Consider the following 24228-nt stretch of genomic DNA (forward strand, 5'->3'; position numbering starts at 1 on the left):
AATCAAATAGTCAAAAAAAAAATCAAAATATAGACTACCACTCATTTCAACCGAAATCACAGTTTCTATCAAATTTTATATTTAATTATATATAAAAATAATAGTCTAAAATAATAATATATAACTAATATTATTTTAAATTAAACTCTTAAATTTAAAATAAATTCTTAATTTTATAAATTTACAAGGGTCAACAATTTTACAAGAACTTTTAACTTTCAAATTCTTAAAAAAGTGTATAATTAAAAAGTAAATTAGTGGTTAAATAAAGAATGTATGATTAAAAAAGAAAGACACATATTTGTTTACATATATACAAAGTAAACAAAAGTAATTGTTTATAGAGAGGATTTAAATTTAATTTAATTTAAAGTCTAAATAATTTAATTTAATAGTGGTTTATATTTATTATTTTTTTAATTATTATGAAATAATAATTTAATAATGCTAATTATTTTAATAAGTTATTTGTTTAATTTTATTTAATATTTATAAATATTGTTTTAAAATTATTTAAATCACTTCTCAGTAATGCTAAAATAGTTTAGCTATTGTCAAATCTATAAATCCAACCTCTTTTATTATTATAGTAATTCATTTTATTTTCGTAATTTTTTATTCATACTTTTCATACTAATATTGACGGTATCAATAATATATAATAATATATATTAATATAAAATAATATTAAGATTTAATTATATTTTAATTTTTTAAATTAAATTAACATTATGGTTAGAAAATGAAATAAATTTATCCCGCAACTTTCCCTTGACATGATGGTAAAAATTTTTTATTTCTTTCCCGTGCAGGTATTTTTGAAGAGAAGTTAAAAGAAAAAAAAAATACTTATAGAGTTAATTCTGTTTATAAATATTATTTTGGTATTATACCATATTTTACTTTTTTTTTTTTATATATATATATCAAAAATATCGATAATTTTTTTCCCTTATTTTTAATAGTTACAATTTTTAATTATTCATTTGAATAATGTTTAAAATTATAAATAATAATATTAAAATAAATAAAAATGAAAAAATATTAATTTAAATTGATTTACAACATTTTTTATATTATTATTATTGTTGTTATTTTTGTTATAAATATAATTGTGAATAAATAAAATGAATCTAATCTAATCAATTATTTTATTTTATATCTTAAGAGATTGTAATAGACCAATAAACTGAAATAATAAATTTTGATATATATTTTTTCTTAGTCGTGTTGAAACCGACATAATAAATTGATTACCATCTTAATTCAGACATCTAAATTAGTAAAAAACAAGCTTCATAGTTGGATTGTCCATTGAATCATCTGAACAAGGCTGAGAGCACATTGAACTATCCATTGTGGCTGAGAGCCCTCACAGCCCAAGCACAACGAAACAATTATCAGGGCTGTCCCTCTTCCCCTCACTCTCCTTTCCCTAATGTTCACAAAGAGTCATCCAAGCCTTTCTGACTCGGCCTGGCCCTTTAGCCCTTGAATTCTAAGCTGTTCAAGCCGCCAATCTCACCGCTAGCTCGATCAAACCAGTCTGCAATGGTAATTTCTCTTCGTTTATCTCAACTTTCATGCATCCAGGTTTTGTTATCCTCACCCATGAATCTTTGAGGCTTCACATTCGTACACTTAATGTCAATGAATCACTCAATATGGAAGGTTTATATGCTTTATAGAATCATATATTATAGTTACTGTTTCTTGCAACCATTATAGGTATTGATTCTGTTATCAGTCCAAGTATCTTAGGCACAATCATCTTCTTCATGTTGTTTAACTCATGCAATGAATGAGGTTACATCAAATAACTGAGACTTCTGTGGTGTGGGTGTAAGCTTGTAAGAACTCTCCTTCCGTCCATAAGTTTTATTGACGTGTGCCCTAAAATCTTTACTGTATTTGGTATCGGTGATTGTTTTATTGTTTTGATTAGGGATGCTGGTACATGTAAATGCTTTAAGTTATTTTGTGGAGATATGTTGATGAGAGTGAGGAACTTATGTCAAATCCTGCAGTTATCTTTCAGAATTGCATATGTATTTTTTGGACATGGATTGAAAATATGGTGTTCGTCTTTTGTAGATAGATAATCAAGAAGACAATAAGATTGGGTAGAACACGTGTTCTTGATTTTGTGTGTTAGTTCCAATAATACATTATACAAAAGTAATCTAAATATATACAAATAACGAAATTACAACAAGTTATGTTCAACAATTCCCCTCAAGCTGAGTAGCGCATGTTGTAGACCCATAAATTGCCATATATAGATCATGAAAGTTTGTCTGTGGGAACGATTTCGTGAGGATGTCCGCAATTTGATGCCTCAATGGAATGGAGGAGAGCTTCATATTCCCGTTGACCACATTCTCGGTTTTCAAGTGTGATCATTTTCAATGGGCTTTGTTCGGTTGTGGTAAACAAATTTTTTAGCTATAATGATTACTACTTATTTGTTGCATCGCAGTTTTACAGCCTTTTCAACAGTGATCCCAAGTTCATTGTGTATCCATATGCCCTTTATTCCAAGAGCAAAGCTCAATATTTTGCTTCGATGCTGCTTCTTGGCACCAGTAATCTCCTTGTAACAAGGTTACCCATCACATAAGCGCAATCTCTCGAAGTTGATTGTATGTTACTTGTATCACTTTCCAATCTACATTAGTGTACATGATGCACAAGTCACCATATTTTCTTAATAAGAGTCATTTACATGAAGTTCCTATGGGATATCTTTGGATTAAGTACACAAACATTCATGAGTTACTCATAGATATTGTTCATGAATTGACTTATTACACTCACAAAAAAATATGTTATCGGGTGGTGTATGTGATAGGTAGAGAAGTTTTCCCACTAGTCGTCCGCCTCTCTGTTGGTGCATGATCTTATTCTAATCCAAATTTATTTGATGTATTCATCAGAGTGTCCTGTAGTTTACATCAAAGCATTTCAGTTTCCTTTAGAAGGTACAAAATATCTTTTCGTTGTTAAAGAAATATACATTTTTTAAAATTAATTTAGTCACGTTCTTAGGTAGAACTTTGGATCTCTAATATGTTTGATTTCAAATTCTCTTTCAAGAATCCCTTTCAAAGTATTAATTTTCTTCAACTCATCTCATGTGATAATGATTCATGGGCATAAATAGTGTGAATGATGATCTTGTTGTTAGTCGAGGTTCTTACAAAAAAAGTGTGGTATGCACGACACTGTTTGTAACCATGATTTATTAACTAACAAACTTATTGAACCATTCATAGGGAATTGTTCAAGGTCATACAAAGATTTGTGAAGTTTGCACACTTTGTTTGGGTATGATCCGATTCGAGAAGGAACATGTTTATACACTTCTTCCATGTCTCCATTTAGAAAGACATTTTTTTACGTCCAATTAGTGTAGAGGCAAAGGAAAAAAATAATCATGATTGTGTTGATTTTAAAGACTAGGGAAAAGTTTCTTCATAATCAATTTGCGAGAAGCCCTTTACAACTAGGTGTGATTCACTGCTTCATCCATGTTGGTTGATACTTGTATTTTATCAGATAAGGTTCTGCATGTTTGACACCTAAAAAATAGCCTTTCATAAGAGATGAATCAAAAATTGGGTGAGTGACCCAATTTCTTAATGGAATTGGTATCTCCAAAATATTAGCAATAGGTAAAATTGAATCATGATTTGGAGACCTACATGTAAGAATGTCGAAAGGCTATGGATAAGGTTCGGAGTTTTGGATGAGTGTAGTGTGTGTTTCATCTAGTGCAAACATGGATGATTGATGGATATGAGTAGTAATGTTGGGAACTGGTTAAGTGAGGGATGGATTTGACATAATTGTGTGGAATTGGTTCTTTGAGATGATATTTAGTTAAGTTTTCCTCTAAATATCTGGCATTGTATAGTATAGTTGATTTTTGAAAAAAAGTGACATTCATAAAGTTATAGGTTTCTTGTTAATGACAGAGTATGATTTGATTGAAATGGGTGATCATGGTGGTGAGAAGCTATGCTAGCCTCCTACAAGGAATGAACCCTGGTTTCAAAGATATTGCAAAAAACCCTGGTTTCAAAGATATTGAAAAAAAGAGAGAATTGTATATAGCTTTTTAAAGATACGTGCAAAATAGGCATAGAGAGAAAAAAAAAGCTTGAATTGTGATTGAATTTCTAATCCTTCAAACTTTCATTCATCACATGTTGAGATAATCAAATCAATTAAAGGAAGAAGATGTGCTTTTTCAATGTAGAAAAGTAAATGCTAAACATCCATGAAGTTATTAATACAATAAATACTCAAGTTTGAGCCTGGAGTTTTGAATCTTAAGGAAATAAGTCCTTACAAATTCTGTAAGTTACCCAAATTAAAATATATTGTCTTTGTTCATTTTTTGCTTTGAACAAAAGCATAAGCATCCACAATTTAGAAGCATGAATCCCATTCTTTTAACCATGAATGAGTGTGCCTTTGTTACTTTTCAGCTTCAAGGATTTGATTGAAGTCGCATACATCCAAGACCAATTTCATTGGAAGATAATCCTTTGTCAGGAAAAAAGAGCAATTGATCCTGCTCCTCAGATAGTTTGGAGAATTCAGGGTCCCGAAGCATATCACAGAATTTCCTTTGAAGCCAATCAGCGGACGATATAGTATACTGATCAAGCACTGACCTCTTTTGTCTTGGAATGGATGTATGCCAATTACCTGGTATGGATATAAGTAGTAATCAAATGTTCATAATCAGTTAACAAAATTTGTGCTGTACACAACATTTATCAATACTTTTGTCTAATGTTGAAAAACAAAAATTGATTGACCGAGTAGCTGAGAATTACATAAATCATAATATAGATAACGAATGTTACTTCTAAAATGTTTTGTTGTAAAAAGCCAACACATTTACATGGATGCCCGCTAGAAGCAAAACATATTGTGTGTATTGCAGATAAGTTTTTGGAGTAGTCTTGTTCAATTAGAGTACATATCTATATGTGAAGATCAGTTTCTCTAGATTACAAAACGGATTAGGAAGTAAAATGATTGACTATAATACATGAAGCTCTTCTACTAGCAGCCATATTTATCAAAATAATTGTGAATAAGGCAACAAATTGATTTTTGACCAATTTTAGAGGATAATATGCTTATCTTTTAGTATAAAAAAGTTGACTTGTACATCTTGATTCATAAGATGACGTGAAATGTTATGATCTAACAATTTTCTAATTCATCTTGATATACTAATTGTACCAATTCATAAGACATGTCCATGAAACTACTACAGTGATGCTAATTTAACCTGTAATTTAATGTCTAGTTATAATCTAACAATTTTCTAATTCATCTTGATATACTAATTGGTACCAATTCATAAGACATGTCCATGAAACTACTACAGTGATGCTAATCTAACCTGTAATTTAATGTCTAGTTTGAAGCACAATTGACAATAAGTATAAAGGGTGAACACCATCAAATATAATGGACAATGTCCAATTCAGATTTAGCTAATTAGAAAACCAATAAGGATTGATTACTAGGTTAAGAAGTAGATGAGAAGCCAACAGATTAAGAAGGGAAAAAGACTTATTAACTAATACATGAATTACCTATTCTAGAATCCTTTATATATATGCATCTGCTAATTCTAATTATGATAATTATTGTGGAAATAACAATCTAGGCTAGTTTGTCACGAGTAGATCAAGAGTACGAGAAGACATTTGGGCTAGGAGTAGAAGATAACGCACCCTTGTTAGCATAACAATATCCAGTCCATGTGTCTTTTATACTAAACAACTTAGATTCTTTTTATATTCTGTTAGTAATTTGGAAGTAGGTTGTTACACCAGGTCCTATACAAGAGATTAGCCCTAGGCTATAAGCATGAACTGAATAGTGTGGAATTTGTATCCTCCTCCCTATCAGTTTATGGTCTTACCTCCTTCACTAGTTTTCTCCCTCTCGATTAATATAGATCTTTTCATCTCCATCTCTAATTTCTTACTTGAGTTTGGCATCATATGTGCAAACACTATAGTGTTTTCACTTCTAACAAAAACTCCCACACAAACTAACCCGTCTCCACTCTGCAGACAATCCACGGCGCTGCTCTATGAGAATCTCGACATCAACCATCTATTCAATGATTATTCTCAAAGTCACTCATTTGGAGTTGAATCAAATTCTTTTGGACTTCCTCATTTGGGTTGAAATATACCACCTAAATTGGGAAGGGATTATGGAAAGAAAAATCTAGACTAATCCCACAAGTTAACTCTTCGCAAAACCCACATGTTAAAATCTTGGCATATACCACAAATTAACTTGTTTCACTCATATGAATGTTATTTCTCACTTTTACATATATTTATATGAATATTTACTCCAAATATATGTGACAATTGTCCCTCTCTTAAATTCTTCACTTTTTGTTTTTCGGCAAGGCTCATATCTTCGTAGAAAGAGCTCGGTTCCATCATTTAGACAAGGTTAGCTACTTCGTCTTGTAACGTGCTCAAATAGGTCTTCATAATAAATTCTTTGGGAAGTGGTGGCAATTTAGGGAATTCTATTTTTACCGCTTTAAATGAATTCCTTCTTACATGTTATGTTATGACATGTAACTTTGAGACGATTGTTGTGATGTCCCTCATCGGGAAATTATAGAAGATGTAAACTCCTTATAAATGTGAGGATAATGGGCTACAATTACCTTCATTCATACCTTTTAGGGCTTGGGTTGTGGTGGCCCAGTTGTTTGTCTAAAGTATCTATAGCCTATATTATCCGAAGCGGACCCTGGATCTGTGGTGTTCCACCTGTCTTATTAAGGCCATGGGTGTACAATTTTCTTACTTCTTTTGGGCCACTCATATGTATTTAATGCATATGTTTGAAAAAATCTTAGATTCTTTCTAGAAGGGCGTTTGGCTTTGTGTCCCTTTTTGGTTCTAATATATATTGTTTTGTCATCACAACTGGCTTACAAATAGTCGCCTAATGCTAAGAATTTAAAACATATTTCAAGCAAGATTTAGTCAAGCTTAAGTAAATAAATTAGAATAAAGTTTGAGATAATATAAACATTATAAGAATCGTATGGGAGCAAGCAATAACATTGTTGACTGGAAGCTCATCCCCTCATCATGTGGTGGACAATTTGGAAAGAAAAGAATAAAAGAACATTTCAAGATAAAAGTTTTGGTGCGGGAAGAATTAAATTATTTATTTTTTTGAAAAAGGTAATTTTTGATTGAAATCGAGAGGGGAACGCAAGAAACGTTCCTAAACAGTTTGTAGAAAAAAAGAGGGCGAAGAAAGGGAAAACCAAAAATACAGTAAAGTTATATTCCGATAAGCTCGAGATGCTCTCATATCCGTTGCATATCCCCTTCTTGATTGATGTGAAATTTTGAAGAAGAAAACCTTTAATTCTACCGGTCCAAAACTCTTTTTTTGAAACTTTCTTATTTCGTTTTTTCCATAATGTCCACCACATAATAAGTGGGATGTACTTCTATTCATTGCTAATAACTCCTCGAGCATCTCGAGATCCATTGTTCCCAAAAGTCCCTAATGTTAATATTAGGAGGCATGACCAATGGATGATTGATAACATTCTGAAGAAGGCCCCAAATGGAGGAGGCTACGAGACAATGAAGGAGAATATGATTGTCCGTTTTTCTTCGGCTTGAAGACAGTGATTGCAACGGTTAGTAAGGGAAATTTTTTTTCTTTTAGCCAAAGATAGTGCTCATCAACTCCCTGGTGATAAAAGGCATTATAAATGTAACTCGACTAGAATCTATGGGATTCCTTCCAGGCGAAACTGTTCCTCGACTCCGTAGAGATTGTGGTATCGATAAGGAGCGAAATAAGCATTGATAACTTTGCAGCCTCAATAGTGGAGAGCTTGTGGTTGAAAGTGGGTGCCTAAACGATTTGTCCACCGATGAACCTCATCAATTGTGCCACCTTCTAGTTAGAAGCTTGAGATCGGAAAAACAACATAAAGGATGCCGCCAAAATGCCACGGGTCAGTCAGTCCAGAAGATATTTTTTTTGTCGTTTCCGACAAAGAAGTGAAGGAGGGATCCCCCACAGTTTTGCGATGTGACTCCAAATGCTGCAACCATGGTTAACTCTGTTGGCTAAAGAGATCCATTCGAAGTTCGAAGTCCTTAATACCATATTCGGATGAAATTGCTTTAGTCCATAAACTGTTATCATCGTTATGGTATTTCCACCACCACTTACAAAGGAGTGAGTGGTTAAAGGATCTAGTCCTAGATTCCGTGTCCACCCTCATGCTTACACAACTTAGTATTTTTCCAGTTAACCAAGTGGGAGACGCGTGAAGAGCTAGAATTGCTCCAAGGAAATTACTCATAATTGTCTCCATTCTTTATGCCACGGCCGCCGGGATGGGGAGAATAGACATCACATAGGTTGGGATAGCCGAAAGAGTACTCTTGACAAAGGTGAGCCTCTCTCGCCTTTTGATAAGAGCTTACTCTTCCAAAGGGCTAACCTTTGTTCCATCTTCTCAATAATGGTGTTCCAAGTATCCATACTTCTAATTTTTGGCAAGGCCGAGGTAATTAGACAATTAGACGGCCGGGATCCGTTATCCTATTTTGAAGCTTAGTGGATTATCATCAGATTGTAATGAATAAGCCAATATACTTTTTTAATAGATCACTCTTAGACCCTTGATCTTCTTCCATTTGAGAATTAGATCTCTAATTTGTTGCGTTCAGGCTTTACACATGTTAGGAACTGCCACTAGTGGTTTGAATTCATATGGTCACTAGAAAACCGTAGTTTCCATTGGCTTCTCAATTTGGGATGGCATCTCTTAGAGAAAAGTGAATTGAAGTGAATTCTTAAAGTGGCCGATGGTTAAAGGGCTCAATTGACTTCTTTTAAATATCATTACTAATACGATCGAACTTTTGGTGCATATGAATAATGTAGATACATGTAAAAGGGTTATAGCTTTCACATGATATTTATATATCCTGGGAACAGACTTCAAAGGGTATCACTAAAATTTTGCATTTCCATGCCAGTCACATATTTGCTTTCATTTCAGTTAATAAAATATACAGCAAGAAAATGTGAATGGAGTGGAAAACAGGGCTTTCACTCCACATTTTCCTTAAAGAGGCTGAAGGTATAAAGGGATCAATTCGCATCTTTTAAGTATCTTTACTTATAAAGATCGGACTTTGGTGCATACGAATAACGTAGACATTTTACGTAAAAGGTTTATAGCTTAATATATATATATATATATATATATGTATATATATATATGTATATATATATATCCTAGGAACAAATTTCAATGGGTATCACTTAAAATTTACAGTCCTTCTAGTCACATATTTACTTTTATCTCAGTTAATAAACTATACATAAAGAAAAATGCAAATGGAAAAGAGGACTTTTGCTGCCCCCTTTTCTAAAAATGTACCACAAGATTATTCATAAATAAAAAAATTCCTTTTGTACCTTCATCAATGCAGTTATCAACAATTATTGTGTCCGACCCTGACACAGATCTGTTTCCAATCTCTTCTTCCAGGTTAGCTGAAAAAGGTTCACGCTTTTCAATCTTTGCCTCAGTTTTTAGTTTCTGGGAATTGCGTTGTCTGCTCTTGGGCAGATGCATCGCTGTTGGCATAGCATGCTGGGGAATATAGTCAGTCAGGGTCTTCCATAGCCTCCACCTTGACCCACATGCATTGCACAAAACTGGCTTCTCAGGCGGTCCATTCCTCCACAGCGGTGTTTCTGTTCAATTCATTTGAATTCCATACGGTAAATAGCCACATTCATATTGCCATTATTCATAGTAGTAGGTACAATAAATCTATCTTTTAAGTTAAAGTTGTATAATAATATATTAGGATGTCCTAGTGTTTGCTTACTCTTCACATCATGTTAGGGTGAAAAGAATTGAAATGATCTAACCTCTTCAATGTTCTAGGAGAATTTGTGAAATCATATATATATATATATATATATATATATTGCACTATGCCATAATATTTATTTTTCTAATTTGAACATCATAGAATTCTTTTGTTCTTCCACCTGTTATTATCTTCTTTTCTTATGGTAATGTCTATACTAGTTGCAAGGAATTGGCTGTAAGACATTTACCAACATCAGATAAGGATATCTTTAGAAAATAGAATGTTCACTAACACAAAATGTTACTTTATCAGTTTGTTATTCACACAGATACTTGTGTGTTTGCAAATGTTTAGGAATAATTTTGAGGAACACAAGCAGTAAATTTCTTCACGTTTACTGGAAATAGATGTGGATAAAGTCTGGCAATATGTTGTTGCATTGTTTTATATGTTAGATGTTTATGTCAATTGATTATCAGAATAAGATTGGAAACTCAAGCATGACAGTTCTTATATCACACCATTACATAGATCTATTTTATTGAAAGAAAGGAGACTGTTTTGAACTGATTAACCCTACTAGTTTTATTTCATTGAAATTATGAGACATGTAAAAACATGATAAATTGGAAGGTAAAAGAATTACTCACGTTCTATCCCGCAGTGGAAACATGGCCCTTTTTTGCCCATGGTAAATTAATCTTCTTCTGAAACTTTTTCAGTGAAACCCTAGTATCCCAGTAGCAATCTACTTCAAAGAATCCTTAAGGAGCCTGGATGGAGACAGGTAGAGTAACTAAGGTTATAGCCAAACATTGATGGTGTAAAAGCAAAATAATTCTCGTCTACAAATAAAAAATTCGTAATCTGACCTGTATCGGTCATAAAAATAATAAAATAATAAATACGATTGAAAATACGTAATAAAGTATAGTAAAGGCAATTTCTTTTCCTTTGTTGGATTTGAATTTTTTCTTCTTGCTTTTTAAGATTTACCCTTAATAACTTGTCATTAAAGACAATATATGCTAAGTTAGGAAAAATTAGGAGTACTTAAATTAATTACCCTTTCTTGCTACAAATATAATATTCTCATTCAATTCTAAATGAAGTGGTTGAACAAGGTGTCTAGAAAATATTACAGAGATAGACAAATAATATATCATTGATACTTAAATTGATTTGAAATTTTATGAATTTGGTGGGAAAAAGATTGAAGATGCTTAACTCTGGAAAATTTGATAATGTTCATTTGACTGCAATTTGTTCTATGTTCCAATTAGGCCAAGTTAATTAATTATGGTCACTGAATACTTAACAATTTTAATTTTCTTTTCAAAAAAATAGGAGTAATTTTAAACTATTAAAATTAAATAGTTTCTTTTTCTGAAAGAGGTCAACTTTTTTTAAATAGAAAAAGTTCCTTTTTCTATTTATAAAAAGTTACCTCTTTAAAAAATGAAAACTATTCAATTTGAATAATTTAAAATAATTAATTTTTTCTTTTCATTTTTGAATTGATGTAATGAGAAGGGGAGACAGGTTAGAATTTCTCTTGTTCGTCAGACCTTTAAAGATATTTGTTTTCAAAATATTTATCTTTCTATATCTTCCTAAGTATGAAAGTATTTCTATATTTCTTAGACGATTGTCTCGTTTTTGGTATATTTCTTTTCAGTATTTTAAGGTTATTTGGGTGAAATACGTTAGAGGCGTAAATATATAATGAATATATATTTTTAACAGAAATAGAGAATATTTGAGTCAATGATTTGAATGAAGTGCTTTATAAGGCAATATAGAATGGTAGTCGATTATTATTATTTTAATCGGGCCTGAGTGGACCTTAGATCATCAAGGTGTTTACTACCATGATTACTTATATGGATAGGACTTTATTGCTCGTCGTAGGAAACTTGGGCATGACTCAAGCTGCAGTATCTGATGGAACTGGAGAATGGAATTATCCGATCAAAGCCCCTGGCTGTGTTTATGGCCTTCGGCACCAAAGGGGATGTTTATCCCCTAGCTGTGAGTACTCATTTATTATATGCATACATACATCTCTTCACAACCATTTATGCACCAGTATTTGTATCTCATTCTTCAGACGTAGTACAGTTTTGTGAAAATCATGATTCTTAAGTCTTAACAGACCCTAATGAACTCAGTAGCGAGTGGCATAAATCTTAGTAATCTTGGAAATGTTATTCAACTTTCAGGCTATTGCTGCAGCTTTTGCTTCTGATCAGAAGCAGTATAATGTAATTCTAATTACTCATTCCGAACACAAGGTGCGATCTGAAAATCCCTTTTCATTATAGTTACCTGCAAAAGATGCGACTATTGCTGATTGATTAAGGAGACTATTGCTGATTGATTAAGGAAAACGAATATTGTTCATAGAGGAAAAGAATCTAGGAATATCTATCTGTTGGACTAATTCCTTGATGTATATTTTTTTAAGAGAAGAAAGTTAGAAGGTGATTTTCTTTTCCAAGAATGTGGATGGGAATTTTATGTATTCCCAACAAATGCTCATGTATATTATCTAGGTAGTTGTTTATCATTAGTTGTCTTCTAATTTTGTCTATAAATAATAGTCTCCTTTGTATTAGTTGTATCATTCCAATATATGAAAAACATCTTATCTTCAAATTTCTATCATAGGCAAGCTAAAAAAGCTAGTTAAATGAAAAAATAACTTCCTGAATAAACATAAATGAGTTTTTTGTTAGGAAGACACTCCCAATCACTTTAAGTAAATGACTCTTGGAAAAGGCAAATGTGACTTTGGATTTGGCCCAGGTTGATATTTTCACACTCCCATTCACACAGTAAATTCCTGTGTATACAAGGAGACCTGAAAGATCTTGATTCCACTCAAAATGAATGGCTTTGAGGACACTTATAGATCAAAGGGTCGATGTTGAGAATCCTGCATAGGGTCAGCATATTGATGAACACTAAATTGATATAGTCATTGTTTTGTAGAGGAACGATGTATGAGTTTATACAGAGGTGATGCCAAAAATTTTAAATGTCTGATACTTCGGCTCAAGTCTTAAAGGGCTATGAATTTTTTAGGGTTAGGTCAATTTGAGATACCCTACCTTCAAATGAGATAACTCAGATGATATATGTCTCAAAGGGTCCTTTGTTGGCTGGCTCGCTTTCTTCTTGAAGAATTTGAAATATATATTTTACGGACATATTTTAACTAAAAAGAAAAGATAAACCCTGAAATACAAACAACACCTAAGGCCCAAAATGCAAGCAACAACCTTTGTTGTAGTGCCGCAGGAGAGAAGCAAGCAAATGATGAAGGCGTTACTAGTGGAGGAGACAAACAATGTCCTGTTTGGCTTGATTTTCCTTCTACTGCAGAGGAAAAACGTCTTGTCAAAGGAGATGGAAAGCTTGGGAGCATTCCAAATCCAAAGTCACCTTGCCTTTCTAAGTCATTTACTCCAAGTGATTGGGAGTTGTTTGTCTTCCTAACAAAACATTCATTTATACTTATCTATGAAGTTGTCTTTCATTTAACTAGCTTCTTTTATATTTCCTATAAATTGTAACCTTCTTGTAATAGTTTAACAATCCAAGTATATACAAGGAAATTTCATTCTCTTTAAAATTCTACATGTCTTCCGCTGGCTCTGCCAATGGAGAATATCTTCATTTTTTCTTGTTCAACTGTTTTTATCCCTATTTGATTCCTCCAAAATGAGCCTTAACCCACATCTAGGTCATTATTTTCACACTTAACAATCTAGACACCTCTAATAAAAAGGATGGTAGAGTGACGGATTGTTATAGAACCATCTCAGGCCTCACTGTCTGGAAGATTACTTTCTTTCGCTTCTGCCTCCTTCCATGAGGAGGAGGGTAGACTTGCCAGTCTTGTGGAGACTCTTTCTCAAGTCTCTTACATCCTGATACAAATACATTTTCAATTTTTTGGGTCCCCTAATTTCAAGACTATCATCATTAGAAGGAAGTGTGGAAAGCTGAAATCCCTTCTAGGATCCCCTTCTATAGCCGGGAAGCAATTCATATCGGCGTTTTGACAACCATGAAGCTTAAGAGAAAGAGATTTCACTTGGCTAGTGGGGGTGCAGTCTTTGCATAAAAGGTGAAGAGGTCATCAACTACATCCCACTACATTGTGACCTGGTTTGGGACATGTGGGACCTGGTTAGGGACATGTGGGACCTGGTTAGGGACATGTGGGCTCTCCTGCAGAATATTCTTAATTTCCATTAGGTCATGCTGCACAAAGTTTCAGATTGGGAACAATGGATTGCCTGGGGATCAGGGATAAGTATTATTACTGAAAATCAATTTCCCTCATCATGTGTTAAACGATTTAGAAAGAAATGAACAAAAGAACATCCTAAAGGAAAAGCTACGGCTATGGAAGAATCAAATGCTTCATGTTCCACACGATTACATCAATAAAGAAAATAATGGCTTGCACGATGATAATTTTTTATCTTATTGGCATCTAACTTTTTCTTGCTTTGTTTTTGCTTTTGCATTTGATTCTCCCCACCACACATGTAGCGTTCTTGTTTTTAATGAAAGTTGACCACCTTTAACAAACAAAAAAAATCTTCAGAAAGATCTTCTAATCTCCTTTTACCAGTTTTTCATCTCCATGAATTTGATTGAATTTCTTTCTTTCAGCAGAAATCCTTTATAACCTCCATCATCCGTCTTAACCATTGGGAATCTACATATGGCACACCGCACACTTAATGCACTAAAATTTTCCTCTTTGTTTACAGTTTAATATCTTATAATCTGAGTAAAGATTAAGTGCTGATTGAATTAGTGTCTTGAACTTATTTATATTGCAGAATCTATGTGCTCATTTGGATGCAGAAAAAGTGAAATACATTTCTGTTTCATCGCCTCCTGTTGTTTCTCCTTATGAAGATACTTACCAAGGTCTCATTTTCTGACATCTACCTGCTAATGCTTGCTACCACTAGTTCTATCTAATACTGACATTATCTTTATCTAGGCCAATAAAATGGTTTTAAGATGCATTGCTTTTCTTCTCTCAGGAACTGTGAAACCATTATTTTCTGAAGAGAAGAGGATAATAACGAATGAACACAGGCGACAAATCATAGCTTCTATAGAAATGATATTTGGAGATGGCCCAAGCTTGGAGGGTGATTTCTTGATGATAAATTTGTTTGCACTGGTATAACATCATATTCACAATACATGTCCGATTTTACCACGTTCCATTGTTTTCACTAATTGGCTTCATATATGACATGTAAGGTGATATAATTACTGTTGTATGTAAGTGTCAATAGTCAAAATAGACAGTAACTAGACATGTTTATTTCCCCGAATATTTCAATGACCGTCGATTGTAGACTTTAATGTTGAACTTTTAGTACCGTCTTGTTTCTTTTTAGAAAGCTGTAACTATTGAAACAATACTTCTATCTGACTTCTTGCCAAATCTTCTTTTCCAGGAAGGTTGGAGCATTGCTGAAGTTTATCGCATACCTTGCATCATTTCTTCTCCATATGTTATTCCTTATAGGTACCGATGCCCATATTAACTTCTCATGTTTGATTCTCTCATCCCGCAACCAATATTTTGGTACTTCTTGTGTAATGGGTAGACCAAATTGCAGTTTTGTTTCTGCTGCGAGAAACCCTTCTTCCCCAATTGAGTGTTGACACACATGGATGTGGCCATTAGTGTTCATATTAAATAATCGAGGGCAGGTTTATTGGTAATTCAACTACAGGAGAAATCTTTCATATGGCTGGATTCATGAAGTTATTAGTTATTTTTAATTAAGTATGTTACCACTTACCTGGTACATGTAGATTATTTCTTACATGTTCCTTTTGGTTAGATCTATTGTTGTTCATTGCTGCATCTCCGAAACAAATACATTGCAATTGCTTAAAATTTTGGAACTTTAAACTTGCTTTAAGTGATCTGAGATTTGCATTTCTTCAAATGTGAATCTGGAGAGAATGCAATATCCAAAATAGATATATTGTTAAGAGTGGATAGTTTCAATATATTCTGTCATAATCAAATAAATGTGGAGTTTTCTCTCTGCCTCATGCCTCAAACGATACTTTGGAGAAGATCTCGTGGTCTTCTGCTTCATCAATTCTTCTAATTGTAATGTCAAATTTCCCTGCTATTGTCGCAGTGCCCCTTCTTCATTTGAGCAACGGTTCAGGAAAGAACTTCCTCTTCTATATCAGTTTCTTCAAGAGGCTCCAAGTAACAAGGTGAGTCTTTTACAGTATGGTCAAAGACATAAAATTGGACTTGAACTTCTGCCAGATATCCAATAGATTCCTGATCTTTTTCATTGTATGCTTGGATATTTCAAATTGTGACAATTGAATGGTTTTGGTTATATACACTCCATCACCTGATCCAGATCTAAACCAAAATATAAATTTATATGAGGTAAATTTAGCAGAAAGCCTAGTTCAAAATTTCGAATATGAGGTGTAAGTTTAAGGGCTTCATGAATACACATCCAACTTTAGGAAATTTTGGATGTTCTGGAGTAGTCACCTATTGAATATTTGGCACAAGTTCAGGGCCAATTTTTTTTGGCTGAACCAAACAATTTTCTAATTTGATTTTGTGAGTACAACAAGGTTTCTTAATTTTCTACTTGTATTCCATTCTTCCACATGATTTTCTAGGGTCTATATCTTCCTTTTTACTTTATGTCTTACACTAAAACACCTGTTTACATAGTGCCTTACATTAAATTCAATGTAGGTAGGATGGAAAGATGTCATCCATTGGATGTGGCCTCTCTTTACTGAACATTGGGGCTTATGGAGAAGCACTGAGCTGAATCTGAGTCCTTGGCCGTTCACGGTGTGGTTGTAGTTCTTTACTGGCCATTTCCATCTCATCTACTGGTTTCATATGGTCTATAAATAAAATTATTCATATCATTTCCACATATTTGAACATGGATAGATATATGTCTTTCACTTTTACCAGGACCCAGTTACAGGCCTCCCAACATGGCATGACAGATATCAGTCTCCCCTGTTACTGTAAGTATCTCTTGTACAGACAATATGCTGTCAATATTGAATTTTGGAAGCAAAAAATGATGAGGTTGATTCACAAGAAGTCAAACAATAGCAATATATGCATGTAGAATTAGACGTAACTAACTAAACTGTAATATGGGTTGTTTGGGTTTAGACATGCACTTTCTTTGATAGCTTCATAAATAGGCTAAGGGGTAAAGAAGGCAAAGATGGTGTCTTAGAAGAAGTGAACAATTGTACTATCTTAAGGGATTCATCTCCTAAACGGGTTGAAGTGGATGTAGGACTATTTTGGTATGAACCACTATAACTCTTGGTGTCTTGGGTGTATGTTTGTGGGAATATCTCTTCTTTGATGATTACAATACTGCAAATTGGTATCAGAGCCTAGTTATAAATAACTGAAACATTTGTTCTTGTGCAATCAAGAAAATCACACGGCTTCTACCAAGTTTGATGTGGAAAAATTATCATTAAAGAATGATGTAGAAGATTGAGCTTTTGAGAGTGAAAGTATGATAATATTATTGAATGATATGAACTTTTGATCACATGAGTAATGTGTGGCATATAGAGTATATTGAGTGCACTAAAAGTAAAGCAATGACAACAAACAATACGTTGAGTATAAATCGAGTAATGTGTTGAGTGCAAGTAAGGTGCACCAATTCCAAGGAAGAGAGAGATAATACTACACTACCCCTCAAGTTGGGTAATAGATATTGAGAGGGCCCAACTTGCCACATAGTTTTTCAAAATTTGAATTGGCCTGAACTTTGGGAGTTTGTGAGCCACCTGATTGCGTGACGTGGAGGGTGAAATAAACCCTTTATTGACGTTCTCGGCAATGAATTGACGATCTATTTCAATGTGTTTGGTTCATTTTGTTATTTCAATGTTAACTTTTTATTGAAATCGAGAGTGGTATGCAAGAAACGTTCCTAAACAATTTGCAGAAAAAAAGAGGGAGAAGAAAGAGAAAACCAAAAAAACAATAAAGGTAGATTCCGATAAGGTCAAATAGTCCCATCCAGTGCACATCTCTTTTTTCTTGATTGATGCGAAAGTTTGAAGAATAAAACATTTAATCCTACGGCCCCGTACTCTTTCCTTGAAAAATTCTCCTATTTCGTTCTTTCCATAATATCTGCCATATAATAAGTGGGATGCACTTCTATTCATTGTTAATAACTCCTCTTAAGCATCTCGGGATCCATTGTTTTCAAAAGTCCCTAATGTTAGTATTAGGAGGCCATGCATGATTAATAACCTTCTAAAGAAGGGCCTAAATGGAGGAGGCCATGGGACAATGAAGGAGAATATGATTAGCCGTTTCTTCGGCTTGAAGACAGAGACTTCATCGGTTAGCAAGGGAAATTCATTTTCTTTTAAGCTTGTCGAGAGTAAGTATACCACTGTGAATAACCTCCCATGCAAAAAAAATTAAAATTCCAGTGAATTTTTGGCTTCCAAAGCTCCTTCCAAGGATAGTGCTCATCAACTCCCCGGGGATAGAGGCGTTATAAATGTAACTCGACTGGAATTTAGGGGATTCCTTCAAGGCAAAACTGTCATTGGACTCCGTAGAGATTGTGGTATCGGTAAGGAGCGACATAAGCATTGGCAACTTTGTTGAGCAATGGAGAGTTTGTGGTTGATAATGGGTGACCAAACGATCTTCCCACCGATGAACCTCAAAAATTGTGGCCACCTTCTTGTTAGAAGCTTTATAGAAATCGGGAAAAACAACAGAAAGGGTGTCGTCAGGATGCCACGGGTCAGTCCAGAAGAGAATCATTTTGCCGTTTTCAACATAAAAGTAAATAAGGGGATGGAGGGATCCCCAAAGTTTTGCAGTGTGACCCCTAATGCTACAACCACAGTTAGATGGATCCATTCGAAATCCCTAATACTGTAATTGGATGAAATTGCTTTAGCCCATAAATGTTATCATCGTTATGGTAATTCCACCACCACTTATAAAGGAGTGAGTGGTTAAAGGATCTAAGGTCCTTGATTCTGAGTCTTCCCTCATGCTTACATAACTTAGTATGGTTCCAATTAACCAAGTGGGAGACGCGACACGTGAAGATTTAGAATTACTCTAAAGGAAATTACTCATAATTGTCTTCATTTTATTTGCCGCGGCCGCCGGGATGGGGAGAATAGACATCACATAGGTTGGGATAGCCGAAAGAGTACTCTTGATAAGGGTGAGCCTCTCGCTTTTGATAAGAGCTTACTCTTCCAAAGGGATAACTTTTGTTCCATCTTCTCAATAATGGGGCTCTAAGTTTCCATACTTATAATCTTTGCGCCAAGGGGAAAGCCAAGGTAATTAGATGGCAGGGATCCGATTTGAAGCCCAATGTATCTTTTTGCTAAGAGGAAGCCCGAGGTAATAAGAAGGTTGAGTGTGTTTTGCAAATTGACAAGTGTTACAAAGAATCAGTATTACAAAGAATCTGATTCTTCATCATGATAGAACCAAACACATTTGTTTGAAAAAGGTTGAATAACATGAAACATTCTCTATAGGTGGGCTAGGTTGCAAGACGTAGAGTCCCGAACACAACTTTGCATTTTCAATCGCTCTCCCTGTTCCCGTATCATGAAATTCACAACCATTTGGATAGAATTTGGTAAGATATTTTATATCCCGATAAATATTTCTAATTGACAATAGATTGGAATCAACATTTTGGAACATAGAGACCATTTTTTAAACAAATTTTAGTTACGCAAGCCGATTGTGGTTCCTAGAACTCTGGCAGATGCGCCATTAGCCACGCTAACGGTGGACAAATGATTTTGTATATGCAAAATCATGTAGCAGAGATAGGTTTCCCATCATGTGCTCTGATGCCCCTGAATCGACAATACATTTTTAGAGTTAGATGTACCTAAGTGAGCGTTAAACGCCTTAGGGCATTTGGAGTTGATTGTGCCGCCGAAGGGAGTCGCGGAAGCGGGGCTTTTACCGGTATTTTTAGACGCGCATTGCAGCAGTCTGAGATTAGCGACATAAAGTTGTCGTAGCGCTTCCAACTGGACATTGGACGAGACATGCTGTCAGCCGAAAGTGAAGATGGTTGCAGCGACAGTCGCTGCTCGAGCAGCGACGGAAAAGGAAGGGGAAGAGCATTGGGCAGCTATTAGAGAGAAAACTGTAATATGGTTTTTTGGGTTAGACATGCACTTTCTTTGTTAATAGTATAAATAGGCTATAAGGTATAGGGTAGGCAAAGGTGCTGTCTCAGAAGAAGTGAATACTTGTAACTCATCAAACTATCTTAAGGAATTGATCTCCTAAACGGTCTAACTGAATGTAGGATTATTTTGGTGAACCACTATAACTCTTAGTGTCTTGTTTGAATGTTTGTGGAAATATCTCTTCTTTTGAGAATTACAATACTATACAGCATAGTTTGTATTTTAATAAGCAGCATGGCATAAAAAATGAACTTTTTATCTATTTTGGAGCTATTAGTATCTCCATGCATATCACTTTTTGTCTTTGTGTCAGAACCACGACGTAGAACACCCGAACGGGGAGTACCAAGTTAAAATATTTTCTAATTTTGGTACTTTGTGGTGACAGGTATGGTTTTAGCAAAGAAATTGTTGAATGTCCAGGTATGTTGATATTTAGCTGGTTCCACTTTTCTCATTTTTGGGTCTCCATTGTGAAGTGATCATATTTGGAGGATATCTTGAGTATATGTGAGAGGTTGATGAGAGATGAATCGTAAAATTTTGTCTCATATGAGAGTAAAATTATGTGCTAATCTGTTGTAAGTTACATGAATAAATTATGTGTCAAAAAGACCTGAAATAGTTCCATTTAGAACATGACTCGAAAATTGTAGTGGATTTCTTTTCACTTTGATAATGTTAGTGTCCTCATAAGTTATGAACAAATTAATTGGAGTAGAGACTCATATATATGTTTGGAGTTTAGTGTTTGCACATTATTTGAGGGAGAGTTGATCTATTCTCTACTCATATCAATTAATCCATTAGTGGAATTTTGTATGGGTTTCATACATACCCTTGCAGATCAAGTTTAGGATGAACTCGAGTCCTGATATGAACTGCAATGTGCTTTAATTGACTTCTTGTGCACATTATCTCTTCTTAATTATTAATTTTATTATTATTGAAACTTGTGCTTAATTTACTATGCTGTTATATAGAATGGGTTAAGATTAATTCTTACATGTTGACATGTGATGCATTGAGTTTACTTTAACTAGGTTACTGGCCTTCAAATATCCGAGTTTGCGGTTCTTGGTTTGTTCCGGATGGCTGGCTGTTTTCATGCAGCAAGTGTGCAGAAATTTCAGCTTTGGATACTTTTGGAAATATAAATACTACAGACAAGACGTGTCTTGCTCATGCTGAATTGCTGAACTTTGTAAAGACCCCATTGCATCCGCCAGTGTTTATAGGCCTTAGTTCTGCTGGAAGGCAAGTTTTTCATGTTTGATTTCCTGATATAAATATTTTGTATTCCTGATATATTGGTCCCTGTTTATCACTAAAGTTCTTTCTACACAGGGCAAAAAATTGGGTTTTTTGGGGGGAAAATATCAGGTGTCGGTTGACCAGAACTGGTTCCACCCGAAACAACGTGTCTCTATATTGCCGGAAAACGATTTAACACATTTTTACCCGATTTAACATTTTTGATCCGTTTAACATATTTTCATTGTTTTAACATATTTTTGACCCTTTTAACCATATTTTAACGTTCACCTTATTTTTTACACGTTTAACATGTTTTTGACGTGTTTCATATTTTGATCTATTTCACATATTTTTGACATATTTAATTATTTATTGTATCATAAACTAAATTTAGAGATGCATTATAATCATTTCATAAAAAAATAAGTATTTAATTTAAAAGGGTTAAACTAATGACTTGTTTGGAACCTAAAAATGAGATTCTAACTACTAATCAAAAGATATACTATGTGCATTAACTATTACGTCGGATTACTAATTTATCCGACCTCGATTTGATAAAAAAAAATATTTATAAAACAATATGATGATAATATTTCAAAAAAGTTAATGTCTTATTAAAATATTTATAAGAATTCGACTATATAGTTTGCATCCTTTCAGAAACAAATTGGACATGTACGAGTCTTTTATAAAGAAAATGAAAAGATATTTCTGGGTATCCTACCTGAACCAGACCCGACCTGATCGGTAGAGCATCCCTAGTTTATTTTCAAAAAGACGAGTTTGTTAGAACTAACGGTAGAACTTGGCAATTGAAGAGACTTCCTTTTTTATGTAATTTTCTGGCTCTATGGAACAAATGTTATTTTTCAGTTAATAAATAAAAATTGACAATTATTTTTTTGTCATTCTTTATTTTATCTTTCATTTGTTTCTGGAGGATTACAGCCTTCACTTTTAACATATACTTTGTTTATGTAATTTTCATTTGATGAGCATGTTACTTCACTTATTTTTCAGTATGGGCTTCTTGAAGAATCCTCTAGCATTTCTTCATGTTCTTGAAACTGTTTTGAAGACATCAAGTTACAGATTCATTCTTTCCTTGTCCGGATGTGAACTGTTACAATTTGCTATCCAGAATATTTGTAATGGAACAGTTACAGTTTCTGAATCATTATCTATTATGGAAGATGGGATTTCTCTTTTCGATGGCAGACTCTTTTGTTTTTCCGGGTGAGTAATCTAATTTACCTGGTCCTTAGCATGGAAATAGGAGGAGATGTGATAGTTTTTTTATTTGCAAGGAAGAGATGGGATAGATGTAGACTATATATGTTATCTTTGCCAACACAATTTTATAATACTTGGTCATAAATATGTTCTTTTATTTCTTATTACCAACTCCTATGGTTTCTATGCCTCAGTTCTGTGCCATACAAGTGGCTATTTCAAAGATGTGCTGCTGTAGTTCATCATGGTGGAAGGTGAGACAATGTGCCTATCGGAATCTACATTTGAAACTATGACTTCTGATTCTAGTTTTAATTGTTCGTGTTAGATATGACTCATACACACATAGAATTAGGGTATTTAAATCTTTGTGACTTATGTATTCCTTGGACCATTATGTCATGGAAATCTATAGATTGGAAATCTCCCCGAGAATGTAGGCATTATTAGTCGAACCTGTGTGATTTCTAAGTGAAGCTATCTTGAATGTCACCATGTTGTATTCTTAGTTCTAGTCATGAATTTAAAATATGCTTGTCCACCTATTCCGTTGATTTTTACTTTATTCGAATTGCAGTGGATCTATTGCTGCTGCACTGCAAACTGGGATCCCTCAGGTTCATTTATCTGTTAATTTACCTATATTACACTTGGACTGGGATTCAAGTTTTAGTTGTGTGTGGAATAGGTGATATGTCCATTTATGCTGGATCAGTTTTACTGGGCAGAGAGGATGTGTTGGCTCGGAGTTGGACCCGAACCTCTGAAAAGAAACCATCTTATTCCCGAGGAAGATAATGATCTTTCTGTGGAGAATGCTGCAAATGTTCTTCTTAAGGCTATAAATAAAGCATTGTCTCCTCAAACGAAAAATCGTGCACGGGAGATTGCCCAACAACTGTCTTATGAGGTTTCAGCATTAGAATTTGTCATTTTTGTTAACCTGAGTTAATAAAATGCCTCAAAATTCAGTTTGATTTCCGTGGATATAAATTTATTTATTTATTTATTTTGAATCGTAGAATGGCGTTCTTGAAGCAGTAAGGATCATCAAAGAAGAAATGAGGCTTTAAGATCACTTTTTGAGATCATTAGCTATATAAGGTAAGATCCATATTTGGTTAACTAAGTTTCAATTTTTATTTATATATATATGATTTGGTAAGTTGAGATTAGGAGAGCATTTTGACATAGAAAAGATTTGTTTTTGAGGTTTATTTATGGTTTCATATTTTTGGTCTTCTTGGAAATTTTTTGTTCTTTTTTTTTCTTTTCCCACTAAAAATAAAAATAAAAAAATTGTTCAATGGATTTTGGACCCTATGTTGAAAAGTTATCTAGAGTCATTGAACACCGAAAGTGGGTTGTTGGATAGACTTCAATGTCATTACACCTATATTTTAAAATGTTGTGCCAATAAATGAAACTTATAAAATAAATAAATTAATAAATAAACCCCACTTGTATAAGAATCTTTATGAATGTTACTGTTTTGAATTGACAGGTT

General features: G+C 33.8%; 2 protein-coding genes across 4 annotated transcripts; one reads left to right on the plus strand and one right to left on the minus strand.

Moving 5' to 3' along the window:
• The first annotated feature begins 1312 nt into the window (after positions 1–1312).
• Positions 1313–24158, plus strand: LOC124945126 (sterol 3-beta-glucosyltransferase UGT80B1). 3 transcript variants are annotated; one of them, XM_047485505.1, is made up of 19 exons: positions 1313–1554; positions 4494–4719; positions 9605–9840; positions 10661–10725; positions 11850–11969; positions 12161–12232; positions 14801–14891; positions 15011–15153; positions 15437–15507; positions 16139–16220; positions 16729–16830; positions 16960–17015; positions 20617–20651; positions 21272–21485; positions 22509–22724; positions 22916–22975; positions 23299–23338; positions 23410–23631; positions 23744–24158. In XM_047485505.1, exons 5-19 carry the CDS (start codon positions 11883–11885, stop codon positions 23792–23794), a joined length of 1542 nt encoding a protein of 513 aa, XP_047341461.1. In that variant the 5' UTR covers positions 1313–1554; positions 4494–4719; positions 9605–9840; positions 10661–10725; positions 11850–11882; the 3' UTR covers positions 23795–24158. The 3 variants fall into 3 exon arrangements, with proteins under 3 accessions (XP_047341461.1, XP_047341462.1, XP_047341460.1); XM_047485506.1 differs by lacking the exon at positions 10661–10725 and having other exon boundaries at positions 11830–11969; XM_047485504.1 differs by lacking the exon at positions 10661–10725.
• On the minus strand, positions 4496–10628 carry LOC124909953 (GATA transcription factor 27-like). The gene is made up of 3 exons (XM_047450579.1): positions 10589–10628; positions 9532–9813; positions 4496–4716 (listed from the first exon to the last, which is right to left on the minus strand). The coding sequence occupies exons 1-3, from the start codon at positions 10626–10628 to the stop codon at positions 4496–4498; spliced, it is 543 nt and encodes a 180-aa protein (XP_047306535.1).
• Positions 24159–24228: the final 70 nt, after the last annotated feature.

Source organism: Impatiens glandulifera, chromosome 7, assembly GCF_907164915.1.
Source record: "Impatiens glandulifera chromosome 7, dImpGla2.1, whole genome shotgun sequence".
Classification (NCBI taxonomy): domain Eukaryota; kingdom Viridiplantae; phylum Streptophyta; class Magnoliopsida; order Ericales; family Balsaminaceae; genus Impatiens; species Impatiens glandulifera.